The sequence below is a fragment of the Lontra canadensis genome, unplaced genomic scaffold (genome assembly GCF_010015895.1).
Source record: "Lontra canadensis isolate GAN:19392208 unplaced genomic scaffold, GSC_riverotter_1.0 scaffold58, whole genome shotgun sequence".
NCBI classification, from domain to species: Eukaryota; Metazoa; Chordata; class Mammalia; order Carnivora; family Mustelidae; genus Lontra; species Lontra canadensis.
In genome coordinates, this window is record NW_022631052.1 from 10,035,724 (window position 1) to 10,062,830 (window position 27,107).

The 27,107-nt window shown below is 53.1% G+C and overlaps 1 protein-coding gene across 5 annotated transcripts in view; it reads right to left on the bottom strand.

Annotated features, from left to right (window-relative positions):
* Positions 1-6,366: 6,366 nt before the first annotated feature.
* Positions 6,367-27,107, bottom strand: part of ABCB9 (ATP binding cassette subfamily B member 9) — a 32,749-nt gene continuing 12,008 nt past the window's right edge. For 4 of the 5 annotated variants that reach the window (XM_032876412.1, XM_032876411.1, XM_032876409.1 and 1 more), the window contains 10 exons: positions 22,838-22,952; positions 22,154-22,284; positions 21,091-21,296; positions 18,113-18,310; positions 16,762-16,890; positions 14,177-14,365; positions 13,514-13,687; positions 11,020-11,179; positions 8,740-8,876; positions 6,367-6,627 (listed from right to left, as the gene is read on the bottom strand). In XM_032876412.1, coding sequence (XP_032732303.1) covers positions 6,367-6,627; positions 8,740-8,876; positions 11,020-11,179; positions 13,514-13,687; positions 14,177-14,365; positions 16,762-16,890; positions 18,113-18,310; positions 21,091-21,296; positions 22,154-22,284; positions 22,838-22,952 — 1,700 coding nt within the window. Of the gene's footprint in view, positions 6,628-7,486; positions 7,669-8,739; positions 8,877-11,019; positions 11,180-13,513; positions 13,688-14,176; positions 14,366-16,761; positions 16,891-18,112; positions 18,311-21,090; positions 21,297-22,153; positions 22,285-22,837; positions 22,953-27,107 lie in introns of those variants that run through there. The other variant, XM_032876413.1, reaches the window with a different exon arrangement.

Consider the following 27,107-nt stretch of genomic DNA (forward strand, 5'->3'; position numbering starts at 1 on the left):
TCCTGTGGGGGGGGGGGGGATGGGGTAACCGGCTGATGGGCATTAAGGAGGGCACGTGATGTGATATGCACTGGTTATTATGTAAGCCTGACGAACCACTGACCTCTAAGACTGGAACTAATAATATATTATATGTTAATGGATTGAATTTAAATTTTAACAAAAAAACCCAAAGCAGTGGTTTTCAAATTGCCCGAGGCATGAATGAGTCACAAAATCCATTTTTTTTTTCTTAAATGACATAGGTCAGAATCATTTATAATAAGTACTTTACTATTCTTTGGTGAAGCTTTTGGTGTGTGTGTATGTGTGTGTGTTCTTGGTAGGGAGGGGAAGTGTTTTTCTTACTAAGGATTGCAGTGAAAACAAGGTTTATTTAATTTTTTTTTATTTTATTATTTATTTGAGAGAGAGAGACAGAGATAGTGACAGAGATAGGAGAGAAAGCACGAGCGGGGAGGAGAGGGAGAAGCAGGCTCCTCGCCGAGCAGGGAGCCCAAGGGAGGACTCGATCTCAGGACCCTGAGGTCATGATCTGACCCGAAGACAGATGCTTCTTCACCAACTGAGCCACCCAGATGCCCCAAAAACAAGGTTTAAAAAATATCCCCCTCCCCAGCGATTCCACCCAAAAGAATTGAAAATGTATGTCCATGTGAAAACGTGTACACAAATGTTCACGGCAGCTCTCTTCACAACGGGGGAAGACGGAAACAACCCACATATGCACCAACAGACGAACGGATAAACAGACAGAGGGGGTCCTGCCATATGCAATCAAATCCTGCTCCACCATAATAAAAAATAAGGTACGGATACATGTTCCAACATGGATGAACCTTGAAAACATGATGCTGAGTGAAAAAGGCCAGGCTCAAAAGATCTCATACTGTATGATTCCATTTCCATGAAGCGCCCAAAACAAGCAAATCCATAGAGATGGAAAGCAGATTAGTGGTTGCCAGGGTCTGGCGGCGGGGGAGGGGAAGTGGGGACTGACGGCTTAATGGGTACGGATTTCCTTTCCGGAGTGACGAGAATGTTCTGGACTTAGATTGCAATGATAGTTTCCCAACATTGTGAATTTACTAAAAGCCACCGAATTCTATGCTTTAGAAAACGGTGTCAATGGCGAATTTTATGTTCTGTGAATTTTACCTCAATTAAGAAAAAAATTGGAAAGCCACTCCTCTCGGGCACAGGAAGGGCAGAATTGTGGGTTGTACAGTTTGCTCATCTCAACCTTTTTTTTAACCACATGTGGGAAATCGCTTTCCAAAGTGGTTGTCCCCAACTGCACTCTCAAGACAGTGAATGAGAACTTCTCTCTCCCCACACCCACACTGACACTTGGTACCAGAGAGAAAAATAATCAGGGGGCGCCTGGGTGGCTCAGTGGGTTAAGCATCTGCCTTGGGCTCAGGTCATGATTTCGGGGTCCTGGGATGGAGCCCTATGTTGTGTCTGGGTCCCTGTTTAGCGGGAAGTCTACTTCTCTCTCTCCCTCTGCCTCTCCCCTCACCCTCCATCGTCCCTTCCACCCTGCTCGTGATTTCTGTCTCGCAAATAAACAAAATCTCCATTTAAAAAAAAAAGTTTATTATTATCACTATTATTATTATTCTTTGTAAAGCAAGCCCTATGTCACGGGGCTTGAACTCAGGACCCTGAGATCGAGAGGCACATGCTCTACTGACGGAGCCAGACAGGACCGCCCATAAACCTTAAAAAAAAAAAAGAGAGAGAGAGAGAGAGAAAGAAAGAAAAGGAGGACAGGTGGATCTCTGAGCGCGTTAGTTATGAAAGCTTCCTGAAGTGGGGTCAGAGCTCTGGCACAGACATTGGGCAACAGACGGAACATACTGTCGAGGGACCGTCGTTCCTACTACCCAGGTGAGGCTCCTTGACCCCGGAGAGCCCACCTTGAGCATCCTCTCCAGCTCTGCAGCGACAGAGAGCATCTCAAGGTGCTGGGTTCTCTATCTGGAGCTGTCAGCTGTGACCGCGACCCCAAATCAGATTGACAGCCTCCTCCCAACAGATATAATCTGGATCCGAGTCTGCGGAGACCAGCCATTTGGAAAAACCCATCTGCTGCCTCATGTACTCATTCAGCTTCAGGGAGCAGCATGGAAGGGGGGGGGGCAGCGAGAGGGGAGGATGACCCACAGCAGGGGCTTGACAGGTGAGAAAAACCCAGGTCTTTAAAAAAAAAAAAAAAAAAAAAAGCCCCATCCTCTGGATGCCAAAGATGAAGCTGTGGGAGAGACCTCCCCTGACCCCTGCCTCCAGCTGGGACAACCACCCAAGACAAGCTACAGAATTGGCAGGGCCTGGTGCAAAATGAAAATGCGGGGCCCCTTGTTCAAAAATTTCAACGCAGGTGGCAAGTCTGTGCAAAGACAGCCCTGCCTCTGTCCTCCCCCTGCCCTCAGGCCTTTACACCAGGATTAAGGACTAAGCCTGCTCTGGGTCCCCACAGTCCCGTTCCCGTCACCATCCTGTCTCATCCTTACTTACTTCCTTGTCTATCTCCCCAGAGGATGGTTCATTCCCCTGGGGGCTTGGCTGCCATGGTTTCCCCAGATCGCCTCCCACAGGACCTGGGACAGAAGAGGGCAGCCCTATTTGCTCAATTAATTACCAGGGAGAAAAAGTCTACTTTAAAAATCAAGGCTCTCCACTTCAGACCCACCAGGATGACTGTAATTTAAAATTATAAATAAATAAAAACAAAATAACAAGCATTTGGTGAGGCTGTGCAGAAATCGGAACCCTAATGCTTTGGAACGTACAATGGGGCAGCCATTGTGGGGACGGTTTGGTGGGTCCTCAAAATGCGGAACGGAGAGCGACTGTTAAGACTCAGCATTCCGGTCCTGGGTGTGTACCCAAGAGATATGAAAACTTAGATCCGCACAAAGACATGAATGTTCACAGAAGCGCTATTCATAATAGCCAAAAGGTTGAGACAACCCAAGAGTCTATCAAGGGATCACGGGATAAACAAAATGTGGTCCATCCACACAATGGAATCCTATTCAGCCACGAAGCAGGAAGCGCGGACACCTGCTACAACCTGTATGTTTTTTTATAAAAAAAAAAAAAAAAAAAAAAAAAAAAAAATTTAAATGCAGTGTGGTGCCCTGAATTGGATCCTAGAACCAAAACAAAAGCCAAAACAACCCCACATTATTGGAAAATTGGTGAAATAGAAAAAAAGCCTGGAGTTTCGGGGACAGTGAGAGACCAGTGTTGTTGTTTTGGTTATGGTAAGTGCTCCACGATCACACGTGATGGGAACAGGAGGAAAGCTCACTAAGGGCTATATTAGGAAATGCTTCTGTTTCATTGCAACTTTTCTGTAACACTAAAATTATCCTGGGACGCCTCGGGGGGCTCAGTCAGTTAAGCGTCTGCCTTTGGCTCACGTCATGATCTCAGGGTTCTGGGATCGAGCCCCACATTGGGCTCCCTGCTTGGCGGGGAGTCTGCTGCTTTTTCTGCCCCTTCCCCTACTCCACCCACTTGTGGTCTCTCTCATATAAATAAAATCTTTAAAAAAATACTAAAATTATCCCAAAGTAAAACATTTATTTAAAAAATCATATCTCGGGGTGCCTGGGTGGCTCAGTGGGTTAAGCCTCTGCCTTTGGCTCGGGTCATGATCTCAGGGTCCTGGGATCGAGCCCCACGTCGGGCTCTCTGCTTGGTGGGGAGCCTGCTTCCCTTCCTCTCTCTCTGCCTGCCTCTCTGCCTACTTGTGATCTCTGTCTGTCAAATAAATAAAATCTTTAAAAAATAATTAAAAATCCTATCTGCCTTCTAAAAAGCAGCTAGCTTGGTCTCTGAAAGGTTCTTTTGTTTGCCTAGGGTCTGCTTTTGGGTTCAGGTTTACGAACTGGGGAGCTGTAAGGGACACCGGCATGGGAACATGCGGTGAATCTGGGAAGCCCAGCCTAGGGTTGTTGGAGGGTGGGGGTGGGGAGGGGGTGAGGGAGGAGCCTGGGCTGGAATGGGGTTGGGCTGCGGGCCCCCAACCCCTGCCCCTTGGCAGGGAAAAACTCCCCCTGATGGGGAAGCTCCAAAGACTTTGGAGGAAAAGGATGTTGAGGATAGAGGTGACCAACTGGTGACCCACAGGCGGCAGACTGCCCCGAGCTGTGTTTATTGACCCTGGGTTTTGTAAACTAATTTGAGCCAATCTATAAAAAGCAGTCAATCTCACATTAAAACTCCAATTTCCAGCTTCTCCGAAAATCTCTGCGGATTTGCTGACTCAAGGCCACCTTCCTGCGTGGCCTCAAGGGACTACAGCAGAAACCCAGCCCCCTCCACCCCCCCCAACACCGCCGCACAAGTCTGAGGCCTCGGTCACCATTCATTCCCAGGCTGGCACCGTGTTCTCTTTCTAATGGAAGGGAAAGATTTCTCTGCGCCATCCCGCAAGTGGAAAAGCGGAACAGAAACCAAGAGGGTTGTCTCCTTTCTCTTCACCTGGACGAGTGTACACACTTGCAGTACTTACCTGGCTCCTGGAAGCACTTCTGTTTGAGAACTCAGGTCCGACGTTGGATCCGTACAGCCTCTGCCGCAGGGTCAGTCAAGTCTCCCCAGCCTGTGCCCTTAGAGGTGCACTCTCAGGCCTTCTCGTGGTTGGGAAGACACACACGCACGCTTCTTGGGTGTGAATCCCGGCTCTAGCCCTCACTAGCTGGTGGTCCTGAGCAAGCAGCTTAACCTCCCTGGGACTCGGTTTCCTTAAGCCCCTGAGGTGAAGCCGGAGGCTCGGCTGGTGGCAGTCTGGGTCAGCTTACTGGGCAGGAAAATGGGTACGTGGCTGCACCAGTAGTTAGGGTACTGAAATATTTCTCCACTGACTGGTAAACAGCCACTGCCCCCTGGCCCCCTCCCGGGACCCCGGACTTCATCACAGCCCCACAGGAATAACCGCCCCAGAGGTTTTTCCTGTGCCCAGTCACACCTCCCTTCTGATGGAGCTGTTAGACAAGACTTCCTGGCTCCGTGGGGTGGAGTGGGCATGGGGGGCCCGGTCCCTGATGGAAAAAAGCAGGTGGCATTTGCACAGAAATCCCCCAGATGTCAAGGAGACAGGCCTCCGTGACCTTGCACAAGCCCCGTGGAGACAGACACGAATAAATTCGTCGGTGCTAGAGTTCCTGGGGACATGAAGAGCACAGAAGGGGGGCTCCCAGACCCTGTGGGGGAAGCCCTTTACCCAAATCTCTCAGGCTATGTCTGATGGAAAAACCTAACCAGGTGACGGGGCAGAGGGCCCAGGAAGAGGTCAGAGGTCAGGGGTCAGAGGTAGTACACTTTATTGACCGGGATCTTCCAACATCTTGCAAACACCCACCCCCCTCCCCACCCCACAAAACCAGAGCCTGAGCTTTGCTGCCATTCTGTCCACCAGACAGGGAAGAGAACTCATCTCTCAGACATCCGGCACTGAAGGGCCTCCCAAGAGCAGAGCGAGGAGCGGAGCAGGGGTGCACGTGTGGGAGGGGGCTGCCGGCTGGGGGGGGGGATGGGAGCAAGGGATGTGGTGGGCCTGAGGGGCTCACGCTGGGTGTGGGGCTGGGGCCACCCTGAGGCTCTGCCAGGCCTGGCCAGCCCCTCACTCCCCCAGTCAAGGTTAGTAGTGGTTCACAGTGAGACTGGCTTAGATTTGGCAGGACGGCAAGGGCCACGGGCAGACAGGCCCTTCCCACTCTTCCCGCCGACCCTTGGCCTGACTCACGAAGCTGCAAAGAGTGAGAGAGGAAGTCCCTTCCTCCGTGTCCCCCTTCAGGGACAGGAAAGCCCCTTCTCTCGAGGGGCAGAGGGCAGAGGCCTAATTCTCCCCCGGTATCCCCCAGGCTATTAGGAAGGATCGTTCACTCCTGGCTCAGAAGTTTCTAGAATATCTCAGTGACCTTGCCCATCATTACTCCCCATTAAAAAAAAAAAAAAAGTTTTTGAAATCTGGGAGTTGACTGGGGCCCATCGAACCAAGCAGTTAAAAACCTTGGTTCTTCAAGTGAGATCTTGGTTTAAAAAGGTAGCTCTACCTTCTCTTAGAAGCCCTGGGAGACCGGATGGAGAGACCAGCGGGGTCTCTGCTGCCCAGACTGGAGGCAGCGGCTCATGGCAGCGGGGAAGGGAGGGGTGGGGGTGGGGGCAGGTGGATGGAGTGGGAAGGGGGGGCGCGATGCAGGAAGCAGTGACACGCGGGACATGGCAGGCTGCCCCCCTGGCACGGTGGGCCTGGGCTCAGAGGGCAGCGGGGCTGGGGGGTCCCCCATGGGTACATTTGCCCGGCAGGCGCCGGGGCCTCAGCCCCACCGTGCGAGGCGGGGCCCGCAGTCAGGCCTTGTGGCCGCTGCCGCCCTGCGGCTCCTTGTGGCCAGCTGAGTAGTCCGCGGCGGGCTCGAGCCCCAGCATCTGCCGCTGCACCAGCTTGGCGTAAAGGCCGCCCTGGGCCAGCAGCTGCTGGTGCGTGCCCTGCTGCACCACGCGGCCCTTGTCCAGCACCACGATGAGGTGCGCGCGCTCCACCGTGCTCAGGCGGTGCGCGATGATGAGCACGGTGTGCTTCTGCAGGTTGCCGTGGATGGCCTGCTGGATCTGGGGAGACGGAGGGGGCCGGCTCGAGGGGGCGCTGCCTCACCCGCCCCCCACCACGCCCTGAGCTGCTCGGCTCCCACACCCACCCTGTAGCTGAGCTTCAGTGCCTCCTTAGGGAAGCCAGGGCTCGCTCCCCCACCCCACTGGCTCCCTGGGGTTTGGGGCACAGGAGAAGGAGTTCAGGGCCCGGCGCAGGGGAGGCGCCTGGCGAGCGACAGCTGAACCCTAACCTGGTCGCCTCTCTGCTCTTCCTGCTCCTTGCAACCTTCACCTTGGCTCATGGTCTCACCATCAGCCTCAAAGCTGAAGCCCACGAGACCGCGGCCCTCAATTCCCCATCCTTGGCCAAATCCAAGGCCTGGTGGAATCCTTCTGGGGGCATCTCTCCCCAGTTCATCTGCCTCTTTCCATCCTCCCACTGCTACCCCTGTTACTTCTTGCCCGGATGCCTGCAACCTGCCGTCCCCGTCCTTTACCCAAGCCTTCCTCAGCCTCGTGGATTTAACATTTCGATTGGTTCTTGCTGAATTCCTGCTCCGAGCCCCCCAACAGCTTCTTGTCCCAAACAAGAATAAAATCCAGCCCCTGCCTGCCATTCTGCACTTGTCGCAGACAAGACTTCGCAACACCAAGAGGGACCCCTGACGTAAACCAGGGACCTGAGTTAGCAACAATGCATTAAAACCCGCTCATCGACTGAAACAAATGCACCGTGACAAGATGCTGATCACAGGAGAAACGGTCTGTGGGGTGAAAAGGAGATATAGGGGAACTCTCTGCACTTTTTGCTGAATTTTCTTTAAACCTGAAACTTTTCTTCAAAAAAAAAAAAAAAAAAAATTCCAAACTCTATGACTAGGGCCCAAGGAGCCGGTGTCTCCCTATGACTCTGTCCTCACCTTACCTTGTCAGAGTCCCACCAGCCTGACATGCTGACCTTTGGGCTTGCCTGTGAACTTGCTCTGGGCCTTTGCACATGCTGCTCTTTTCCTTCTTGGATGCTCAGCTGGCTCTTCTCCTGGGTCTCAGCTCAAATGGCACCTGAAGACCCCACGTGCATTGGGGAGATGGTCACACTCCACCAGGGCTTTGGGAGTGTAAGGTCGTGTCTCGGGGATGGCCCAGCCCCCCAAATGCTCAGTGCTGCTGGGGAATGGACTGTTCCAGCCAACACCCGACAGTAGGCCCTGACCTCCCTTTCTTAAAGTGTTTAATAAAAAGGGCTTCTAATTGCAAATCCTTTCTCTGTCCCTTCGATACTTATATATGAATTTCCTACAGTCAGGAGTGTCTTTCTCAAGGACCTAAAGGCCATTCCTTTGAAATGTAATCATCAGGAAGGACAGGCCTGGGTCTCCCAGTCTCTATGGGAGGACAGAATTCCAGCCCACACTCATCTGCCTAATCACATCCACACTCACCAACTCCCCGCTGTCCCTCGAGCCTGCTCCCTATGCCTTCATTCTCCTTCAACGCCTGTCACCGCTGTCCCCTCTGCACAAATCAGAATGGAGCCCTGCTCTTTCCCTTCCTGTCAGTCGCTACTGAAGAAAATCTGTTTTTTTCCAGCATCAATGTCTGGCTGAGTCCCTCTCTGACAGGGTGACCTGTCTCAATTTCTCTCTCAGATGGTTTTGTTTTCTGTGTGCCATGGGCCACAGGTTGAACTCATGCTCGTCTCCCCCAGGACTGGAAAAGCTGCAGGGGCAGTCCTCTGTCTGTCTGGTCAGCCCGTCATGGCAACCTTGGCGGCTGGGACGGTGCCTGGTGGCCCAGAGCTCAGTGAGTGCCTGTGTAATCCAAGATCCGACCAGGGAGGGGCCGCGGCACCCACCTGGTCACTGACAGATACACAGTTGGACGCTCTTTACCAATGGAAAGGAGGCTCAGGGAGTGGAAGACACGGGCTCTCATGATGAGCTGAGGGCAGGGCCTCGACTCCAAACCCGTGTCATGTATTTTGAGCTCTGCCAAGAGCCAGCTGGATGGACCTTCAGCCCTGAACACCCCAGTCCAGGAAGCTGACAGCCTGGGAGAGCCCCCAGGGCATCTCCAAGCCCTTCGTGGCGCCCGCTCTTTTCTCTGGCATCACCCCGCCACCCCTCCACTCACCAGGTACTCGCTCTCCGCATCCAGAGCGCTGGTGGCTTCGTCCAAGATGAGGACAGGTGGGTTCCGCACCAGAGCCCGAGCCATGGCCACCCGCTGCTTCTGGCCACCAGACAGCTGGGCGCCCTTCTCCCCAGTCTCTGCGTGACAAAGGGACAAGGGCAAATGAGCAGAGGGTGAGGCCAGGGCAGCCCTAGGGAAGACAGAGAGGACCCTCTCCTCTTCCTTTTCTTGCTGCCGCAGGAGCTGTGCTCTCCAGGAAAAGGCGTGGTCCAGAGGGCTGGGTTGTCCCCGGCTGGGACAACCAACTGCTCCCAAACTCACGGAAGGACGCTCTCCCTCCCTGTTCATGCAAATCATGACTACATTCGATTGGTACTAAGATACCAATTTTTCCCTATTAATCTGGAAAACATCCCGATATCTGATAATACGCTGTCCTGGTGTCGCTGTGGGGAGACAGGCACTCCCCTATCCTTCTGGGGCAAGCACAGTCGGGGTGATCCCTCCGGCCACAGTGCATACACCCCTGTGTCTATCACTCTGCACCGTGCAAGTCTACGGATCACAAGTTCAAGTGCATGACCCTGGCACCCGCATCCCCACCTCTGTGGATTGTCCCTACAAGTGACTTTCCCAAGCACGGTGGCCAAGGCTCGTGTTACGCACGACTCACAGGACTAACACTGCAAATCAAAACAAAAGATCTACTTGAATATCCATCAGCAGGAAACTGAATGAATTTTTTAAACTAATTATCATAAAGCCCGATACCGTGGAATACTATGCCACTGCTTAAAAATGGAGCAAGGGAGGTCTAAGTGACGACATGGAACGTCACTAAGATGCCATGTTAAGTTAAAAAAAAAAAAAAAAAGCCAGGTGCAGAATATTAAGTGCTGTTTTTTTTGTGTTTTTTTTTTTTTTCTTTAAAAGGTTAGGAGGAGGAGCGCCTGGGCGGCTCAGTGGGTTAAAGCCTCTGCCTTCGGCTCAGGTCATGGTCTCAGGGTCCTGGGATCAAGCCCCGCATCGGGCTCTCTGCTCGGCGGGGAGCCTGCTTCCTCCTCTCTCTGTGCCTGCCTCTCTGCCTCCTTGTGATCTCTGTCTGTCAAATAAATAAAATCTTTAAAAAAAAAAAAAAGGTTAGGAGGAAATAAAAATATACATTCACTGGGGCGCCTGGGTGGCTCAGTGGGTTAAGCCTCTGCCTTTGGGTCAGGTCATGATCTCAGGGTCCTGGGATCAAGCCCCACATTGGGCTCTCTGCTCATCAGGGAGCCTGCTCCCCTCCCACCTCTGCCTACTTGTAATCTCTGTCTGTCAAATAAATAAGAAATCTTTAAAAAATATATATATATATATATGTTCATTCACATTTGCATGAAGAAGCTCCCAAATAACATGTAGGAAGGTAACAAAAGACGTTTGGGTGGGCCAGGAAGAAACAGGGTCAGAGAAAGGGATGGAGTAAAACCCTTCATTGTCTATCATTTCATATACATTTTTAGTTTTGAACCATGTGAATAGCCCCTTCTCAAGAGTTAAATTTTTATTTTATTTATTTTTTAAAGAACTTATTTATTCATTTGACAGAGAGAGATCACAAGTAGGCAGAGGGGTAGATGGAGAGAGACGGGGAAGCAGGTTCCCTGCTTAGCAGAGAGCCCGATTCGGGGCTCGATCCCAGGACCCTGGGATCATGACCTGAGCTGAAGGCAGAGGTTTTAACCCACTGAGCCACCCAGGTGCCCCTAGAGTTAAAATTTTAAAGTATATTAAGTATAACAAAATATATGATATAAATCATACACTGTTAAATTTATTGTATTAAAATATTGACTTAATACAAAATTAAGCAACTATAATTAATCTGATACATGTATTATTTGAAAATCATAATGTTTTGGGGCACCTGGGTGGCTCAGTCAGTTAAGCATCCACCTTCAGCTCAGATCATGATTCCAGGGTCCTGGGATCAAGTCCCGCATCGGGCTCCCTGCTCAGCTCCCCGCTCAGGGCGAGCCTGCTTCTCCCTCTCCCTACGCCCCTCCCCCCATGCTCCTGCTCTCTCTCTTTCTAAAAAATAAGTCATAGATAATAATAATGTTTAAAAATAAATAGAGGTGGTTGGTTGCATGGTACTGTAAAGGTATTAAATGTCGAGTGAATTTCACATGAAATAAAAAGCAGCTGGCCGAGAGCAATGCTTCACCCGAAGGGTTGCATCCCGGAGCGTGGGACCTTCAGCAGGCAGGGTGGAGGTGACGCTCCTGGGCTGTGTACCTGTGTTGTAGCCATCCTGGAGCTCCATGATGAAGCCGTGGGCATTTGCCTTCTGTGCGGCCTCCACTACCATCTCGAAGGGCACGGTGGGCAGGCCGTAGGAGATGTTGTCTGTGATGGAGCGGGCGAACAGCACCGGCTCCTGGCTCACGAGGGAGATCTGTGCAGGAGAAAGGATGGGGCATGACAGGCCAGGCACGCATCCATCCAGCTGTCACCGGGAACCTCGCCAGCGCCAGGCCTGCCTGACGCCAGGGGTCTTGGGTCTGAAATCTGAGCAGAGCCGGAGCCCAGCTGTTAGCATCAGCTGCCTCTTTCCTTCAAAAACAAGAGAGTCCACTTTCTGCATAAGCCCTCGGCTTTCCCCGACCAAAAATCTGGGGCCTGTTAAGCGGGCTGCTCTGGCCTGAGCCAAGTTCCCTGACCTCGAAGAGAGCTCGCTGTCTGCCCCTGTCTTGGGTGGGGTGGGGAGAGCCAGGGAGGGGAGAGAAAGAGAATGTGGAATGTGAGTCTGTCCATGCCAGGAGACAAGAGGCCATAGCAGCCCCCAGGCCATAAAGGCCTCCCTGGTGTCTCCTTCCTTCAGAGAGAATAATTTAAAGAACTTGTCCCGTGATTCCAGTTTTAGGAATGTAGCCTACAAAATTGAGAGTATGGAGGATATCACTGCAACAGTGTAAGTAGAAAGAAAAATCAGTTTCATAAATTGGAGATTGGCTCATAATCACAGTGTATCCATTAAATCAAATAACACACACATACACACACACACACACACACACATCATGATTCTGTTTTTGTTTAAAAAAATGATATATGAAGGGGTGCCTGGGTGGCTCAGTCAGTTGAGCATCCCACTCAACTCAGGTTATGATCTCAGGGTCGTGGGATCGAGCCCTGCTTCAGGCTCTGTGCTGGGTGTGGGAGCCTGCTTGGGATCCCCTCCCCCTCTCTCTCCCTCTGCCTATCTATCTCTCTTTAAAAAAACAAAAAAGTAAAAAACTTATATACGGGCCTTTACTTACCAATATGTTTATATAAAGATAGGAAACTGGTTGGGATGGTAACAGCAGTTAACCTCCATGGAGTGGAATTTAAAAGGTGAGGTGGAGGGGAACTCTCATGTCTTAATTACAAAATTCTCTGAATATATGGGAATGTCGTTAGATTGTTATATTTTACTCTTTGGGGCTTATGAAAATTAAAATTTTTAATTTGAACTAAAGAGCAGGTATTCACAAAAGAGGAAATCTAAGTAGTAAACCATATGTTAAAGAACTTGGTATGTCTGGTCATCAGGAAAATGCAAAAGACCGCCGTGAAGTACCTCTATGTATGTCCTCACCAGCTGGCAAAAAGATCGGCACTGACAATATTAACTATCTAAGAATATTACATGTCTGAGCGTATTAGCTAGTACAAAGCCTGAATAGCTCTGCCTGAGGGCCACTTCCAGGACTCTGATAGGTAGCAGCCTTGTCCACATACCTGGGACCACTGCTCAGCCATTTATACCCAGTTATATGCAGGTGGGTAGGCAGATATCACAATGTGTGGCCCCTGCCACCATCTAGAACTTGGTTAGGAGTTCTGGAATCTCTGTGCCAGTCCTCAGGCTCTCCTATAATTTAATGTATGTTGATGATGAAAATGGTGCCTTCTTGGTAGTTGGTTTTTCTTGTATTGTGTACAACCTGAACAACCATCCAGGGCATCCCTGTTCTTAGACTAGCACAGGATCAGGAGTTGAGGATCTCTTTCTGAAATCATTACCAAAAACTGTATTGTCATGAGTAAGCCTCCTTTACATACTAGAGATGACTTAAATGCAGAGCCACTGGAACTCTCATCCACTGCTAGTGGGAATGTAAAGTGGTATGAACACCCTAGAGACAGTAGCTACTAGAGTCAGGGATATGCATGCACTCTGGGAGAACATACGTACCCGTGCGCACTAGAAAATGTGGACAAAATTGTCTACATCAGTATTGGTAACAGTAAAAACAGGAAACAATCCACGTCCCCATCAAGAGCAGAATGCCCAACTAGATGGTGACATGTTGACACCGTAGATTATCACCCAGCAATGAAAACGAATGAACGACAACCACAGCCTCAACCTGGATGTCTCACAAATAACGCTGAGCGGAAGAAGCAAGACCCAGCTGAACACATGTTCTACGATCCCAGCCAGATGAAGGTCAAGACTAGGCAAAACACAGCTCTGTTGTTCGGGGAGGCACAGAGCAATGGTAAAACTGAAGAAAAGAAGGAGAAGATCATAAAGTCAGGGAGATGCGGCCTCTGGGGGAAAGAGAAGGGACACATGGGGTGGGAGAGTCTTGGAATGTTCTGTTTCGTGACCCGGGCGCTGGTGCGCAGGTGAAGCTCTCCGAGCTTGTGTTTACCTCTGTCACTTCTCCGCACCTGTGTGACTGCTCTCAGGGTGAAGGTTGGACAAAGCGCACAGGACAACAAAGGGCCATTCACGTACCACGCGGTGCAGGTACTTGTGGTCATAGGCGCTGATGGGCTTTCCGTCCAGCAGCACGCAGCCCCCCTCCAGCGGGTAGAAGTTCTCTAGGATGTTGACGCAGGAACTCTTCCCACTGCCCGAGGGCCCCACGAGTGCGGTCACCTTTCCTGGGGACAGGCTGAAGGAGACATTCTGCAAGGAACAGGCGGACACCATGTGGAGCCACTGGCTCAGATGCCCTGACCTTGAACACAGGCGGGCGCCCTTCCCACCCCACCCATGCTCCTTTGCCACGGTTGGGCACTGCCAGCCCCTGAATATTCTCTTTTCTAGGATTTGGCAGGATCTTGATGCTCACTTCCACAGCCTGGGTGCCTCCTCCCCTTGTTCAGGACCATCTCCAATGTCCTCTCCTCTGAGAAGCCCTCCTGGACTGTTAACGCCATCCCTGTGAGTGCTACCTGTGAGCTACCCCTATCACACCACCGACTTACTGCCTTGCTGGCACTTATTATCTGGAACGTTCTGTTAATGATCTGCCTTCCCTGACTCCAGCCCGAACTCCACGAGGACCAGGACTCTGTCTTACACGGCCCTGGCTATACTATGAGGCCTGGCACGCAGGCGAGAGACAGGATGAGGGAAGGGATGATGTGGGCGGGCCTCGGGCACCCCTCTCACCTGCAGAACTTGGGTGTGGGGCCGAGTGCGGTAGGTGAAAGTCACGTTCTCAAAGTCCACCCGGCCCTCCAGGCGGTCAGGGGCCAAGTTCCCATCATGCACCATGGTTGGCTGCCGGTCAATGAACTCGAACACCTTCTCAGCGGCCCCCACTCCCTGCATCAGGCCACTATAGACGGAGCCCACGGACTGCGGGGGGAGGAGACACACGTTCCTGTCGCAGTGACACCCCAGCGCTGGGACCCCCATGGTGCCAGAGTGATGAAAGGGTGCAGAGAGAGCAGGGACACAGCAGCCGTTGGGGGGGGCAGGACGCTGCCAGGAGCCCCCCAGCAGTACAGCCGGGAATGACAACACTGACAAGACGAGGGCAGCAAGGGGCCGCCTGGGTGGCTCAGTGGTTAAGAATCTGCCTTTGGCTCAGGTCATGGTCCCGGGGTCCTGGGGCTAAGCCCCGCATCGGGCTCCCTGCTCAGCGGGGAGTCTGTTTCTCCCTCTCCCACTCGCCCTGCTCATGCTCGCTCTCCCTCTTTCTCTCTCTCAAATAAATAAATAAAATCTTAAAAACAAACAAGCAAACCATGAGAGCAATGATAACAGACACGGAGCCGCTGGTGAGAACACATTAGGAAGGAGGGCCTTGCAGTCATTACAGCTAAACCTCACAGCCGTCCTGCGGGCGGTGGGGGGTGTTCTCACCCCCCAGCGGAGGAAACGGAAGGGCAGGGAAGTTAAAAAACCCGCCAGAATGTGGCAGAACAGGAATTCTGAACAGAATTCCTCCCTCGGCTGCCAAAGCATTTCTTAAATTTCGGTTTTAAAAACTGCTCTTAATGCACGCTATCCACGCGCCTTACGTAAAAACATACACAACAAATGTGAGTGATGATGACGACTCATTTTGCTGAGAACTCTGTATACGTTACGGGGGGTAGCTTTTAGCGTCATCTCATTTTTGCCGATGAGAAAACTGAGGCACAGAGTGTCCCCGTCCCTTCCCCCCAGGTCACACAGCTGGGAAGTGGCAGAGCCAGGCCTTGAACCCAGGGACGACTGGCTCCTGAGTTTAGGCCCTTGTGTGCTACGACCACGGGGGCCTGGCTGGGGAACCCAGCACCGAGGACTGTTATTAACATCAAGCTATTATCACTCATGTTAAGATCTGAGCACCACGGAGCGGTGCCCTTGGGCCTCCTCCCACAGGCGCATACGTAAATAATTCTGAGACTTAAAAACCATGCCATTGGGATCACACTCTTCCCATTCCTTCATGGTGTGCCTCAGGGTCCCTTGCATGCTGGTACCCCCAGATCTGCCTCATATCTATGGCTGAGACACCCTGCTTCTGGAATACCGATGGGCCATGTCGGCCTGATCCCTGACTGGTGGGCACTGGAGGACGCTTCGACTTACCACTCTGGAAAGTAATACACCTCTGCCCACCGGTGTGGGTGTCTCTGCGCCCCGGTTCCTAGAGGCAGGACTGCGGGCTGACAGGCAGGTGTGGCCCTAGCCAAAGTAGAGGTCTAGCCATCTGCAGCAGACCCTAACGGCTCTCTCCCCAGACAGCCCCAGCTTTCTCACTGGAGGACACAGAGGCCCAACCTCTGTGCCTGGGAGTAAACTCCCCCACTCAGGGCATCCTCAAGCAGCAGCTGAGGGCTTGGGCGGGAACACCCCAGCTCCCTGTCTCCGGGTCTGCTCCTAGGGGAGCCTGAATGAAGGCAATATAAAACAACCCCTGCTTTTCCTGTGGGGTTTTAAACTCTTTAAAGTTGTGTTAAAGGGGAACCTGGGTGGCTCAGTTGGTTAAGCATCTGCCTTTGGCTCGGGTCATGATCCCAGGGTCCTGGGATTGAGCCCCGCATTGGGCTCTCTGCTCAGCGGGGAGCCTGCTTCTCCCTCTGCCTGCCACTCCCCCTGATTGTGTTCTCTCTCTCTGTCCAATAAATAAATAAATAAAAATCTTAAAAAAAAAAAAAAGTTGTGTTAAAATAGGGGCGCCTGGGTGGCTCAGTGGGTTAAGCCTCTGCCTTCGGCTCAGGTCATGATCCCAGGGTCCTGGGATCAAGCCCCACATCGGGCTCTCTGCTCAGCGGGGAGCCTGCTTTTCCCTCTCCCACAGCCTCCCCCAACTTGTGTTCCCTCTCTCGCTGTCTCTCTGTGTGTCAAATAAACAAATAAATAAAATCTCTTAAAAATATATTTAAAAAATCTAAGTGGGTTAAAATAAATTCAGACTCATCTGGTTTTGAACTGGGTTCCCCCACTAACGTGGTAGGCAAGTCCCTTGGCCTGAGACTCAGCCGCTTTTCCAGAGAAATGGGAGGTAGAACAGGACTAAGACCCCTTTCACGGTGTTGTTCGGAGCGTGTCTTGAAACACCCTTGTCCCTGTCACTCGACTTAGTAAATGGAGCTGTGACAGCCACTTGGTAATACTACTGTCATCATTGGTACTATGTTCTCTCCCCTACCTACCTAGAAAGAAACGCCCTCCATCACCCTGGACCATCCCCCACCTTTACATCCTTCTTCCCCATCCCTCCAGCCCCCCGAGACCCCCTTCCCAAGCCAGCCACTCACCTCCATACAGTCTCCCAGGACAAACTCGTAGATAATGAAGGAGATGAGGTTGCCGCTGGTCATCTGCCCTGAGATGACGAGGTGGCCCCCGTAGTAGAGGATACTGACCTGGACGACCAGCAGCGTGAGCTGAGGGCAGAGGGAAGAGGGGACCTGGGTCACAGAGGCCTTGGCCTGAGCCTGCCATCCCACCCCCGCCCCCAGGCTGCAGGGCAGTGTGAGAGCAGCTGTGGGCTGTGCTCTCAGTCGCAGACTGAACTCTAGCCAGGAAGGGGTGTCCTCCCACATGCTGCTGCCTGGCTGTCACTCTTGCCCTCCCGCTCCTCGGCCCTGGACTTTTTCCCCACAAAGGCCCCTAGCTGGAGGGAGCCATGGGCCTGGCGGAGAACAAGGCTTTCTTTGTGAGGCCCTGGCACGCACACACACAGCCTCCAGCACTCAGCCAGGCCAGGCGGGAGCTGTTAGTCTTCCTCCTCACTGGAAAGAGCAAGGCTCAGGGAGGTTCAGTCCATGGGCTAAGGTCACACAGCAAGCCAGGCAGGGCGGGACGATGGGGTCTGCTTCTTGTCCCCACCAGGTTCCCTGAAGGAGGGGCTGTGTCCAGGGCACCGTTGCCTCCCACTGCCTCTCCCCACCCCAAGCCCCTGGCTGGGTTAGACCCAGATCGATGGTTAGACCATGGTGCCTTTGTGCCAGGGACAAAAGGTCCCCATGCAGGTGGGCAGACCGCTGAGAGGCTTGGCTAGCTGAGCTGGGTTTCGGGCCCCTTCTCTCTGGCTGGGTCCTCTTGAGGGACAGCCTGCCCTGACCCCTGGCCCCCTGGTAGATCACCACTCTTTCTTCCTCCTAAACTAACCCTTCTCATACCTACCCCCAGCTATGCCCCGATGTGCCCACCTCCCAGACGTGGCCAACAGACAGCAGCATGCTCCAAGCGCTCCCCATTCTCCAGGGAGGGGCTGTGACTCACCCCCAGGGAGTGAGCTAGACACTCTAATGGGGTGTGTGTGGTTTGACACAGGGCCTGCCAGGCGGCCTAGGTTGGGTCCCGCTGGCCTTGGGGTGACTCCCTTCCGGGGCAAGGACGTTTCCCCAGCCGAGATGCTTCCCCGGCTACCCTGTGCCCAGGTAAGAGGGAAGGAGGAGGTGCCCCATGAGGACAATCACTGGGAGAGTACAGTCCTTCCCAGAAAGCTTCCCCTGTCGAAACGCAGAAAGAGGGGCAGAGAAAGGTCAAGTGTAACCAGGCTGACACCGACATGGAGGGACCAAGGCTTACGTTCCGGTCAGGGGATCCCTCCATCTTTGTGACCTGACCCCCGACAGACCTGCCCAGGCCAGGGGCACATACCCCACTGCCCCAGACGTAGTAGGTGTAGGCTGCGGCCTCCTTCCTGTTTAGCTTGTACACCTGCTGGAGCTTCCGGGAATACACCTCTGCTTCTTCCTCCTCGTTGGCAAAGCTCCGCACGGTCTTCATGGCACTAATGGTCTCCTCGGCTGTGCTGCTGGCCCTTGCCAGGGCATTCTGGACCTCTTTGGAGAGCCTCTGTGGCCAGGGGCAGGGACAAGAGGGAGGAAACCCCAAAACAGTCTCACTATCCAATGGCCCCTCAGTCTCTCTGGGTTTTTCTACCCTCAGTTAGCACCAGCTCTCTGTGCACAGAGTCCAAAAACAAAAGGATAAGACCACCCCCCACTCCCCCCATCACCTTCTAGCTTCATTGGACAGACTCAGAGAATAGACTCTAGCTGGGTTCTTGGGTGAGCTCCTGAGGTCCCAGGTCCCGAGGGATGGGGGACTGATCATGAAGTCCTCTCCAGTACTTAAAGGTGGTTATTCACAAACACATAGCTTTTGGTAATTCTCTCAGAAAAGGAGACTTGACACCTGATCCTGTGCTGGTATAAGACAGGGATGACCTGAAGAAGATGTGGATACACACAATGGAATACTATGCAGCCATCAAAAGAAATGAAATCTTGCCATTTGCGACAACGTGGATAGAACTAGAGGGTATTAGGCTGAGCGAAGTAAGTCAATCAGAGAAAGACAATTATCATATGATCTTCTGATATGAGGAAGTTGAGAGGCAAAGTGGGGGACCTGGGGGGCAGGGAAGGAAAAATTGAAACAAGATGGGATCGGGAGGGAGACAAACCATAAGAGACTCTGAATCTCACAAAACAAACTGAGGGTTGTCGGGGAAGGGGAGTAGGGAGAGGGTGGTTGGGTTATGGACATTGGGGAAGGTATGTGCCATGATGAGTGCTGTGAAGTGTGTAAACCTGGCGATTCACAGACCTGTACCCCTGGGGTTAATAATACATTATAAGTTAATTAAAAAAAAGGGGGGGGATGCCCTGGACGGTTGTTCAGGTTGTACATAATACAAGAAACACTAAGTATTAAGGGGGTGCCATTTACATTATCAATATATATTAAATTATGGTAGCGCCTGAAGACTGGCACAGAGATTCCAGAACTCCTAGCCAATTCTAGATGGTGGTGGAGGGCTGTGAAATCTGGCTGCACTGTGTGTGTATGACTGGGTATAGATGGCTGAGAGATTGTCCCAGGTGTCGGACCACAAGGCTGTAGCCCACCACAGCTCTTGAAGTGGCCCCTGGGCAGAGCTGTTCAGGCCTTGCAATAGTTAACATCCTCAGATTCTCAAACCTTTTTTTTTTTTTTTTAAGATTTTATTTATTTATTTGACAGAGAGAAAGATCACAAGTAGGCAGAGAGGCAGGCAGGGGGTGTGGGGGAAGCAGGCTCCCTGCTAAGCAGAGAGCCTAATGCGGGGCTCAATCCCAGGACCCTGAGATCATGACCTGAGCTGAAAGCAGAGGCTTAACCCACTGAGCCACCCAGGAGCCCCAAGATTCTCAAACCTTTGAGGAAGGTTGCCAGAGAGGCCAGGCCAGGATCATGCAAGGGCGCGTCCCATGACCTTCAAGGCTCGCTGAGGCCATCGGAAGCATGCAGCGTGTTCTGGCATCTCGGGTGGAGCCATTCTGTGTCCTGAGTCATGTCTGGTCGAGGGCAGTGTGTGTGGGGCTTGTGACGATGACGAGGGGGCTGGTGGCTGTACTCATGCAGGTCCCAGCAGGAGAGCTCCAGAGCTTCCTTGAGGTCCCGCCCAACTGAACTTGAAGGCGGGGACTAAGGTGTGCAGGGCGGGTAAATGGGGGGAAGCTCTAGGGTTTCCTGCCCTGTCCTGGGGGCTGGCCGGAAGGCAGGAAGGGCGGGGTGGGGAGCAGAGGAAGGGAAATGGCTCCAACTCATATATTTACTCTTTCTACTCAGGGAGGAAAACAGAGGCCCGCAACCGGGAATCACGGGGGATAGGGCCCTGCTGGGTACGGGGCTCTGCCAGAAGGCACCACAGTGGTTGTGGGGTATAGGATGCACTTGGGGGCTGGCCTCATGCCATGGGCACCAAAGGTTCTAAGTGAGCGGGTCACTCCTGTCCAGGAGGCCCCCTGTCCCCTCAGGCCTGGTCCCTGGGAAGGAGCCTCCTGCACCTGTCTAAACCCAGCCTCAGTTGCTTGCGGCTCAGGACCACCCACCAAGGCGGGGAGCAGGAGGAGGCTGAGGCAGGGGTCTCGCTCATCAGGCTCGCCTCCCTGGCAGAGGCAGCGTCAAGGAGCAGCTAGAGGGGCCCGTAGCCTGCCCCTAGCTGCTTCGCGGGTGAGGGCCTCGATCCTGGGGCCTGAGCCACCCCCACATTGACACTCTCCAGAAAGACAGCGAGCTCTGCGCTCAGTGTAAACCAAAGTTCTTGCAAAGGCCTACAGCCTGACCTTGTCACCACCCGGCCCTCATTCCCTGTCGCGCCCCCTCACGCGCGATCCAGCCCCACTGGCCTCCCGGAGGCTCCTCAAATACACCGGGCACGTTCCCACCTCAAGGCCTTGGCACTGGTTTCACCCTCCGCCTGGAACATGCTTCCCTGGAGATGTCCCCCTCTTTGCTCAAATGTCACCTTCTCAGGTGCCACCTGCCATGCCCCCCCAACTTTATTTTCCTCCTTAGCACCCACCACCTTTCATCATTCTGTACTGTTGCCATTCCTGCTGTCAATTACCGTCTGCCTCTTGCACTAGAACATGAGCCCCTTGAGGGCAGAAGCTTTTCTGTTCCACCGATAGATCCTGGTGCCTGGGATTAGGACACGATTCATAAGGATCCCCTGAATGACTGAACGCACAGGTGGGTGGGCGAGTCCTTCAGTAGCCCCCAGGGCCGCCCCAGAACCCCTCGTGAGGCTCCCCCCTCACTCCGGAGCCCTGCGCAGACCCCAGCAGGGACCCTGGGGGGCCTACCTTGTAGTACTTGCCGTAGATGTCAGACACCATCATGATGATGGGGAAGCCCATGAAGGTGACCAATGACAGCTGCCACGAGAGGCTGAACATGAAGACCACCACGCCCGTGACCTTGACCGTGTTCCGCAGGAAGATGTTGATATTCTGGGAGACCAAGTCGCTGACCATGGTGGTGTCCGAGGTGAGGCGGGAGATGAGGTCCCCTGGAACACAGGCAGCTCAGTTCCCACTGTGGCAACGGGGCCACTGTGGCTGGGGGCAAGGAGACAAGAAGGGGCTTCTGAGACAGGCAGCAGGGAGCTCAGGCCTCCCCTCCATTCTAGGTGGGGAGGGGAGCAGGGGAGAGAAGAGCAGACACCCCTTGAGGGGTGCTCTGAGCCTGGCCCTCGCCACTAGCATCTTCTGAGGTCACATCCCACGGTATGGGGGAGGCAGCTGAGGATCAGAAAGGGAAGGTTCAGCTGGTGCCACACGGCCTGTCCCTGATCGAGTCGGAACCAAACCCATCTCTCCTCCCTGTCACTGGCAGAGGGGATGACCCCCTCTTCCCTCAGGGAGAAGCAATCATCTGGGCTGGGGGGAGGAGGGAGGAGAAACTTTCAGCACTTGCCTCCTACTATCGTTCCCGTTTTCAAGATGAGAAAACAGAGGCTCAGAGGGGCTAAGTTAGCGAGTGTTGGAACCAGGGCCAGTCTGTCTGAGAGCCTGGGATCCTGGCCGGATACTGTAGTGTCCTGCGCCCCACCCCTCACACCCGCTTCGAGCTGAGCCTCTCTGGCCCCAGGCTTGGACAGTTCTGGCCTTTGTGGTTCCCAAAGAACAGTGGAAAGCAAGTTCTTGGCTCCTGCAGGGACATCGGGTGGCCTGGCCAAGGTCCTGCTACAGTGGCCACAGCTCATACCCAAACCTCAGCCAGCAGGCCAGCTTCCCGAAGGCCTCCGGCAGGGCCTCCCAGGGTGTCTCTATCCTGAACAGGATCTCGGGAAAAGCCAGCCATCGAAACCCCCAGCGTGAGACGCGCCCCCTGCCAGAGGCTACCCCAGGCTGCTGGAGGACCAACCTGTGCGATTCTCGTCAAAGAAGCTCATCTCCTGGGACACCAGTGAGCGGAAGAGACGGTTCCGAAGGCGAATGTTCAGTCTGGCAAATATGAGGGTAAAAATGCCGCCCCGAACACCTGCGGCAAATGAGCTAATTGCAGATAAGAGATGTTACACAGAGCACGACGTCCTGTGGCAACCCACAGCCATCACCCCGGCTGCCCCCTCCCACGGCTGGCAGGTGCGGGCCCCTCGCAGAGCAGACACGGGGAGGGACCCAACCTTGGGCCCCCTTCCAGGGCTGGTACCACCATGCATCCTCCCTTGTTCCCCAGCTGGAGTCCCCATGATGAGGGCAGATAGGGGACTGTGTTTACTGGGGACGAGGGACCCCAGGCTGCCAGCCAGACCCCTCTTCCTTCCACAACAGCACAGATGAAGCTGTCCCTGGTTTCCCGCTTGGAGAGTAGCCAGGGAGGGTGAAAGGGGAACCTCGAGGCCTGAAGCCAATTTTAGGGACAAGAGGGTGTGATTCGAGGGCAGCGATCCATCAGTGGATACAGGTTCTAAGCCTGTTTGGTTGTTGGTTACCATGATGAAGGGCTGAGGGACAGGTTCTCCAGGGCCCTCTCCGGGGCCTCCCTGACCTCCCTCCCCCTGCCGTGGGCCTGGAGAGGCGGGGCGTGGGGGTGTGAGCATGCTACCTGCCGATGGCCAGCAGGCACATGACAATGACCGCCGTGCTGAACTGCTCCATGCTCTTCTGGATGACGATGCCATCAATGGCCCGGCCAGTGTAGTAGGGAAGGAAGGTCTCTCCTGCCAGGAGACAAGGAGGGCTCAGGGGGCGTCTGTAACCATGGGAGCCTGTACCCTGCCTCCGCTCGCTCCACTAACCGGGTATTCTCTCCTGGCGAACTCCTGCTTCTTGCCATGGCAGGAGGTGGGGTGAGGGCCCATACAGCTTCAGGCCCCCCTCTTTTCAGAGCAGGAAACACAGGTTATTCAACAGATATAGACTGGGGCGATCTTGTTAATAACAGCCACCAGGCCTGAGCGTGCGGAGCCGTGGGACTTCGTCCCCTCTGCACAGTCACGGCAGCTGGGCCTGTTATCACTGCGTGTTGCAGACGAGGGCAGTGAAGCTGAAAGATGGGCCACACGGCCAAAGTTCACTTGGTTCTGGGCACTGCTGGAGATCGCCATCCAGCCCCTTGGGTGGAGCACTTTGCCTTTTGCCATGATTTCCCACCTGTTATCCTCCTGTATCTTCAGAACGTGCCAGGTGGAGTGGGGAGAGGGGGCGAGCGGGACTCACCCCCATTTCACAGAGGTGAATGGGAGATCAGAGGCGGAGTGCTCTGCCTGGGACACCAGAGGTCACACGGCACAGGGCAGGTAAGACGAAAGGCCAGGACTCAGATGCAAACTGGCCTCCCATCTAGGGGCTCCTTCCTAGCCCCTTCCCTCCCCAATAACCCGGAAAGCCCGCTCTCAACTTGTGGGAACGATGGACACGGAACTGCAGGTGGTCAGACCAGGCCGTGTCCTCACTGCCACTACGGCTCCTCCCACAGGCGTGGCCTGGCACACAGCAGGAGCTCAGTAAGGGTCCTCGAAGGAGTCTTGGCCAGCTCTGTGGGAGACAGGGAGGCCTTCTATGGGGTTCTGCTGCCCTCTGCTGGTCTTGGCACAGGGACCACAAGGTGGCAGCCTTGAGGGCCTTGGTCCCCATGGTCCTCTGCTAGATGGGGTCCCTCACCACCACTGTGGAGCCCACCTGAGCTGAAGTCCGACCTCAGTTCACCCGCGGGGAAGACAAGGGCATCAGCGAGCTCCAAAGGCAGCTCCAGTAAACATCAATGATAATACTAAGCACAACAGACACTTGGGGACCCTTCCTGGGTAGCAGGCACTGCGTCAAGCATGTGCACAAACTCTTGTTAAATCCACGCAAGAATGGGGCGCCTGCGTGGCTCAGTGGGTTAAGCCTCTGCCTTCGGCTCAAGTCATGATCCCAGGATTCTGGGATTGAGCCCCGCATCGGGCTCTCTGCTCAGCGGGGAGCCTGCTTCCCTCTCTCTCTCTCTCTCTGCCTGCCTCTCTGCTGCTTGTGATCTCTGTCTGTCAAATAAATAAATAAAATCTTAAAAAAAAAAAATCCGTTCAAGAATCACATGAAACTCTCCAATCCACTGGCATATCCTGGGGCTCCACCTTCAAAATACAGCTGACCCTTGAACAACACGGGTTGTGCAGGTCTGCTTACACATAGGTTTTTTTCCATAAACACGTTACAGGACTATAAATGTATTTTCCTTATGACTTTTCTTTCTTTCTTTCTTTCTTTTTTTCTTCCTTTCTTTCTTTTTTCTTTTAGAGAGAGAGAGAACAGGAGCAAGGGGAGAGAGAGATGCAGGCTCCCCGCTGAGCAGGGAGCCTGATGCAGGGCTAGATCCCAGGACTCTGGGATCATGACCTGAGCTAAAGGCAGACGCTTAACCCACTGAGCCACCCAGGTGCCCCTCCTTATGACTTCTAGCAAAATTGTCTTTCCTGTAGTTCACTTGATTGTAAGAATACAGTGTATGATACATTTTGTATGATACAAAATATGTGCTAATCTCCTGTTTATGTGACCAGCAAGGCTTCTGGGCAACAGCAGGCTATTAGTAGTTAAGCTCTTGGGGAGTCAAAAGTCATACCAGCGTTTTCAAGCTGCCCCCATGTTGCTCAAGGTCAACAGTACCTCCAGATCCAACCTCTTCCACTGCCCCTACTGCTCCCACCTGGGTTCAAGTCTCCAACCTCACCTGGACTTTCTCAGCCAACTCCTGGTTCTCCCTGCTGCCACCCTTGTCCCCATCAGCCTGTCCTCCACGCAGCACACAGTGGGGCCCTAGGAAACCCAGTCAGACCTGGTCACTCCTCAGGCTTCCAACTCATTCAAGGTAAAAATCAAAGTCCTTACAGTGGCCAGTGGTGCCCTACAGGACCAGGCACCTGCTACTGCCCTGACTTCATCTTCTACTCTCTTTCCGTCTACCCTCCCACACCACCCCAGCTACGCTGACCTCCGCTTTTCCTTTCACAACCAGGCACCTTCCTGCTTCAGGACCTTTGCACGGGCTGTTTCCTCTGTGTAGAGCATTGTTGCCCTGGATATCTGCTTCCAAATCTCTTTCAAATCCCATATGCCCCCCAATAATCTCATAGGTGTGGTATCGCGATTCTTCCCATTTTACAGATGAGGAAATCAAGGCAAAGGTATTTGCCCAAGGTTTTCTAGTCGGGTTGCTGTGAAACCCAATATAAAAGAATTGTAATGTACTAGGAGATGCTCCACTGGCTGACTGAGAATTATCAGTAGTCACAGTCCCTACCTTGTGGGAAGTACTCACTTTTCCCCGCACCATGCTCCAGCTTACCCAACTTTCATAAGAGCCCAGCAAAATCCTACTTTTGGGATGAGAAGCTGAGGCTTGGCCAGGTTCTGTAACCTTGACTCAGGCGATCAGTGCAGTTGGGGGCCTGATCTTGAGTCCAAGCCCTTAACCTCCACGCAGTCCTGCAGGCTGGCAGACTCTGCTTCGTGGTATTTTAAGACATCTGTATTCCCCGAGCACATAGCAGCTGACAACAGGGCCCCAGCAGGGGGCGGAAACGAGGTCATGGGTGACATCTGGCTACACAAGCGGGATGGTTATGTGTTCATTCATTCCATGAGCCCGCCTCTGTACCAGGTTGTGGGCTGGGGTAGGGAGGGACCTGGGGTGAGTCAGACCTGGCCAAAATGGCCCAAAGGGGCTCAAAGCCTGATAGGGGAAGCAGGACAGTGGACTCATGATTTTCGTGTCACTAGTGCTACAGCTGAGGTGCAGATAAAGAATCATAGTCACTGTAATCCAAGAAGGCTTCTCGGAGGAGGGGATATTGGGACCTTGAAACATGAGCAGGGAAAACTCTCTGGTTAAATGGAAAAGGGTCAGCCCTACACTCACAGGCACTAAAATATATTGGGAGCCTTCCAGGTTCCAGGAGCTGTTTGCAGTGTCTTATCCATATTAGCTTGCTGAACCTCATAAGCCCGATCACGACTGGTACTGCTATTATGCCCATTTAACAGATGAGGAGACTGAGACCCAGAGAGGTTAAGTAACTTGCATAAAATCACAGAGCAGCAGAGGGTCTGGGACTGAGAGGGCAGAAGGTCGATAGTGAGAGGACAGGGGTCAGCTCTGGGGCCTGCCTGTCCTCTCTGAGAACAGTCTGGGTTTGGGGCCACTCCCAGATGCTGTCTGTTAAATGTGTAACAACTCAGAATGGCTAACATTCCTGAGCACTTACCACACTGTACCAAGCTCTGGACCTGCCCTTCTCCTATCCGTTTTATTCAAGTTTTCCAACGTCAGGAAACATGGGGGATGCTAACAGTCTCCATTTCATGGAAGCGAGGCTCTGGAAGGCCTGATAACTTGCCCACAAGCACACAGCCAGGTAGGGAGCAGGACTGCAATGCATGTCCAGTGCTCGTGACCCCCGGAACCCATGGAATTTTGACCTTGAGATGTCACCTTCCCACCCGCCTTATCTGAAGAAGCGCTTTCACACTGTTTGGGCCAGAACCAATAGTAACAAATGCATTTTACACGACGAACCCGGACACGCTCACTTCACACGCAGGCACACGTAACTAAAATAAAAGTTTCACCACACAGTACTTACTCTAACCACAGACACCGTGTTCTGACAGTCTCTAGTATATCCTGCTCTGTTACAAAAAAATGCTTTGTTTGACCCAGTGATCCCACTTCTGGGAATCTATCCTACAAATACACCCACATTTATATGGAATGTGTACAAACAAGGTTATTTACTGTAAGAGAAAAGACTCGAAACAACTCGAAGGGCCAAGAAAAGGAGACCAACTAAATAATCTCTGGACTGGCCTCACAGGGGACTATTATGCAGCCA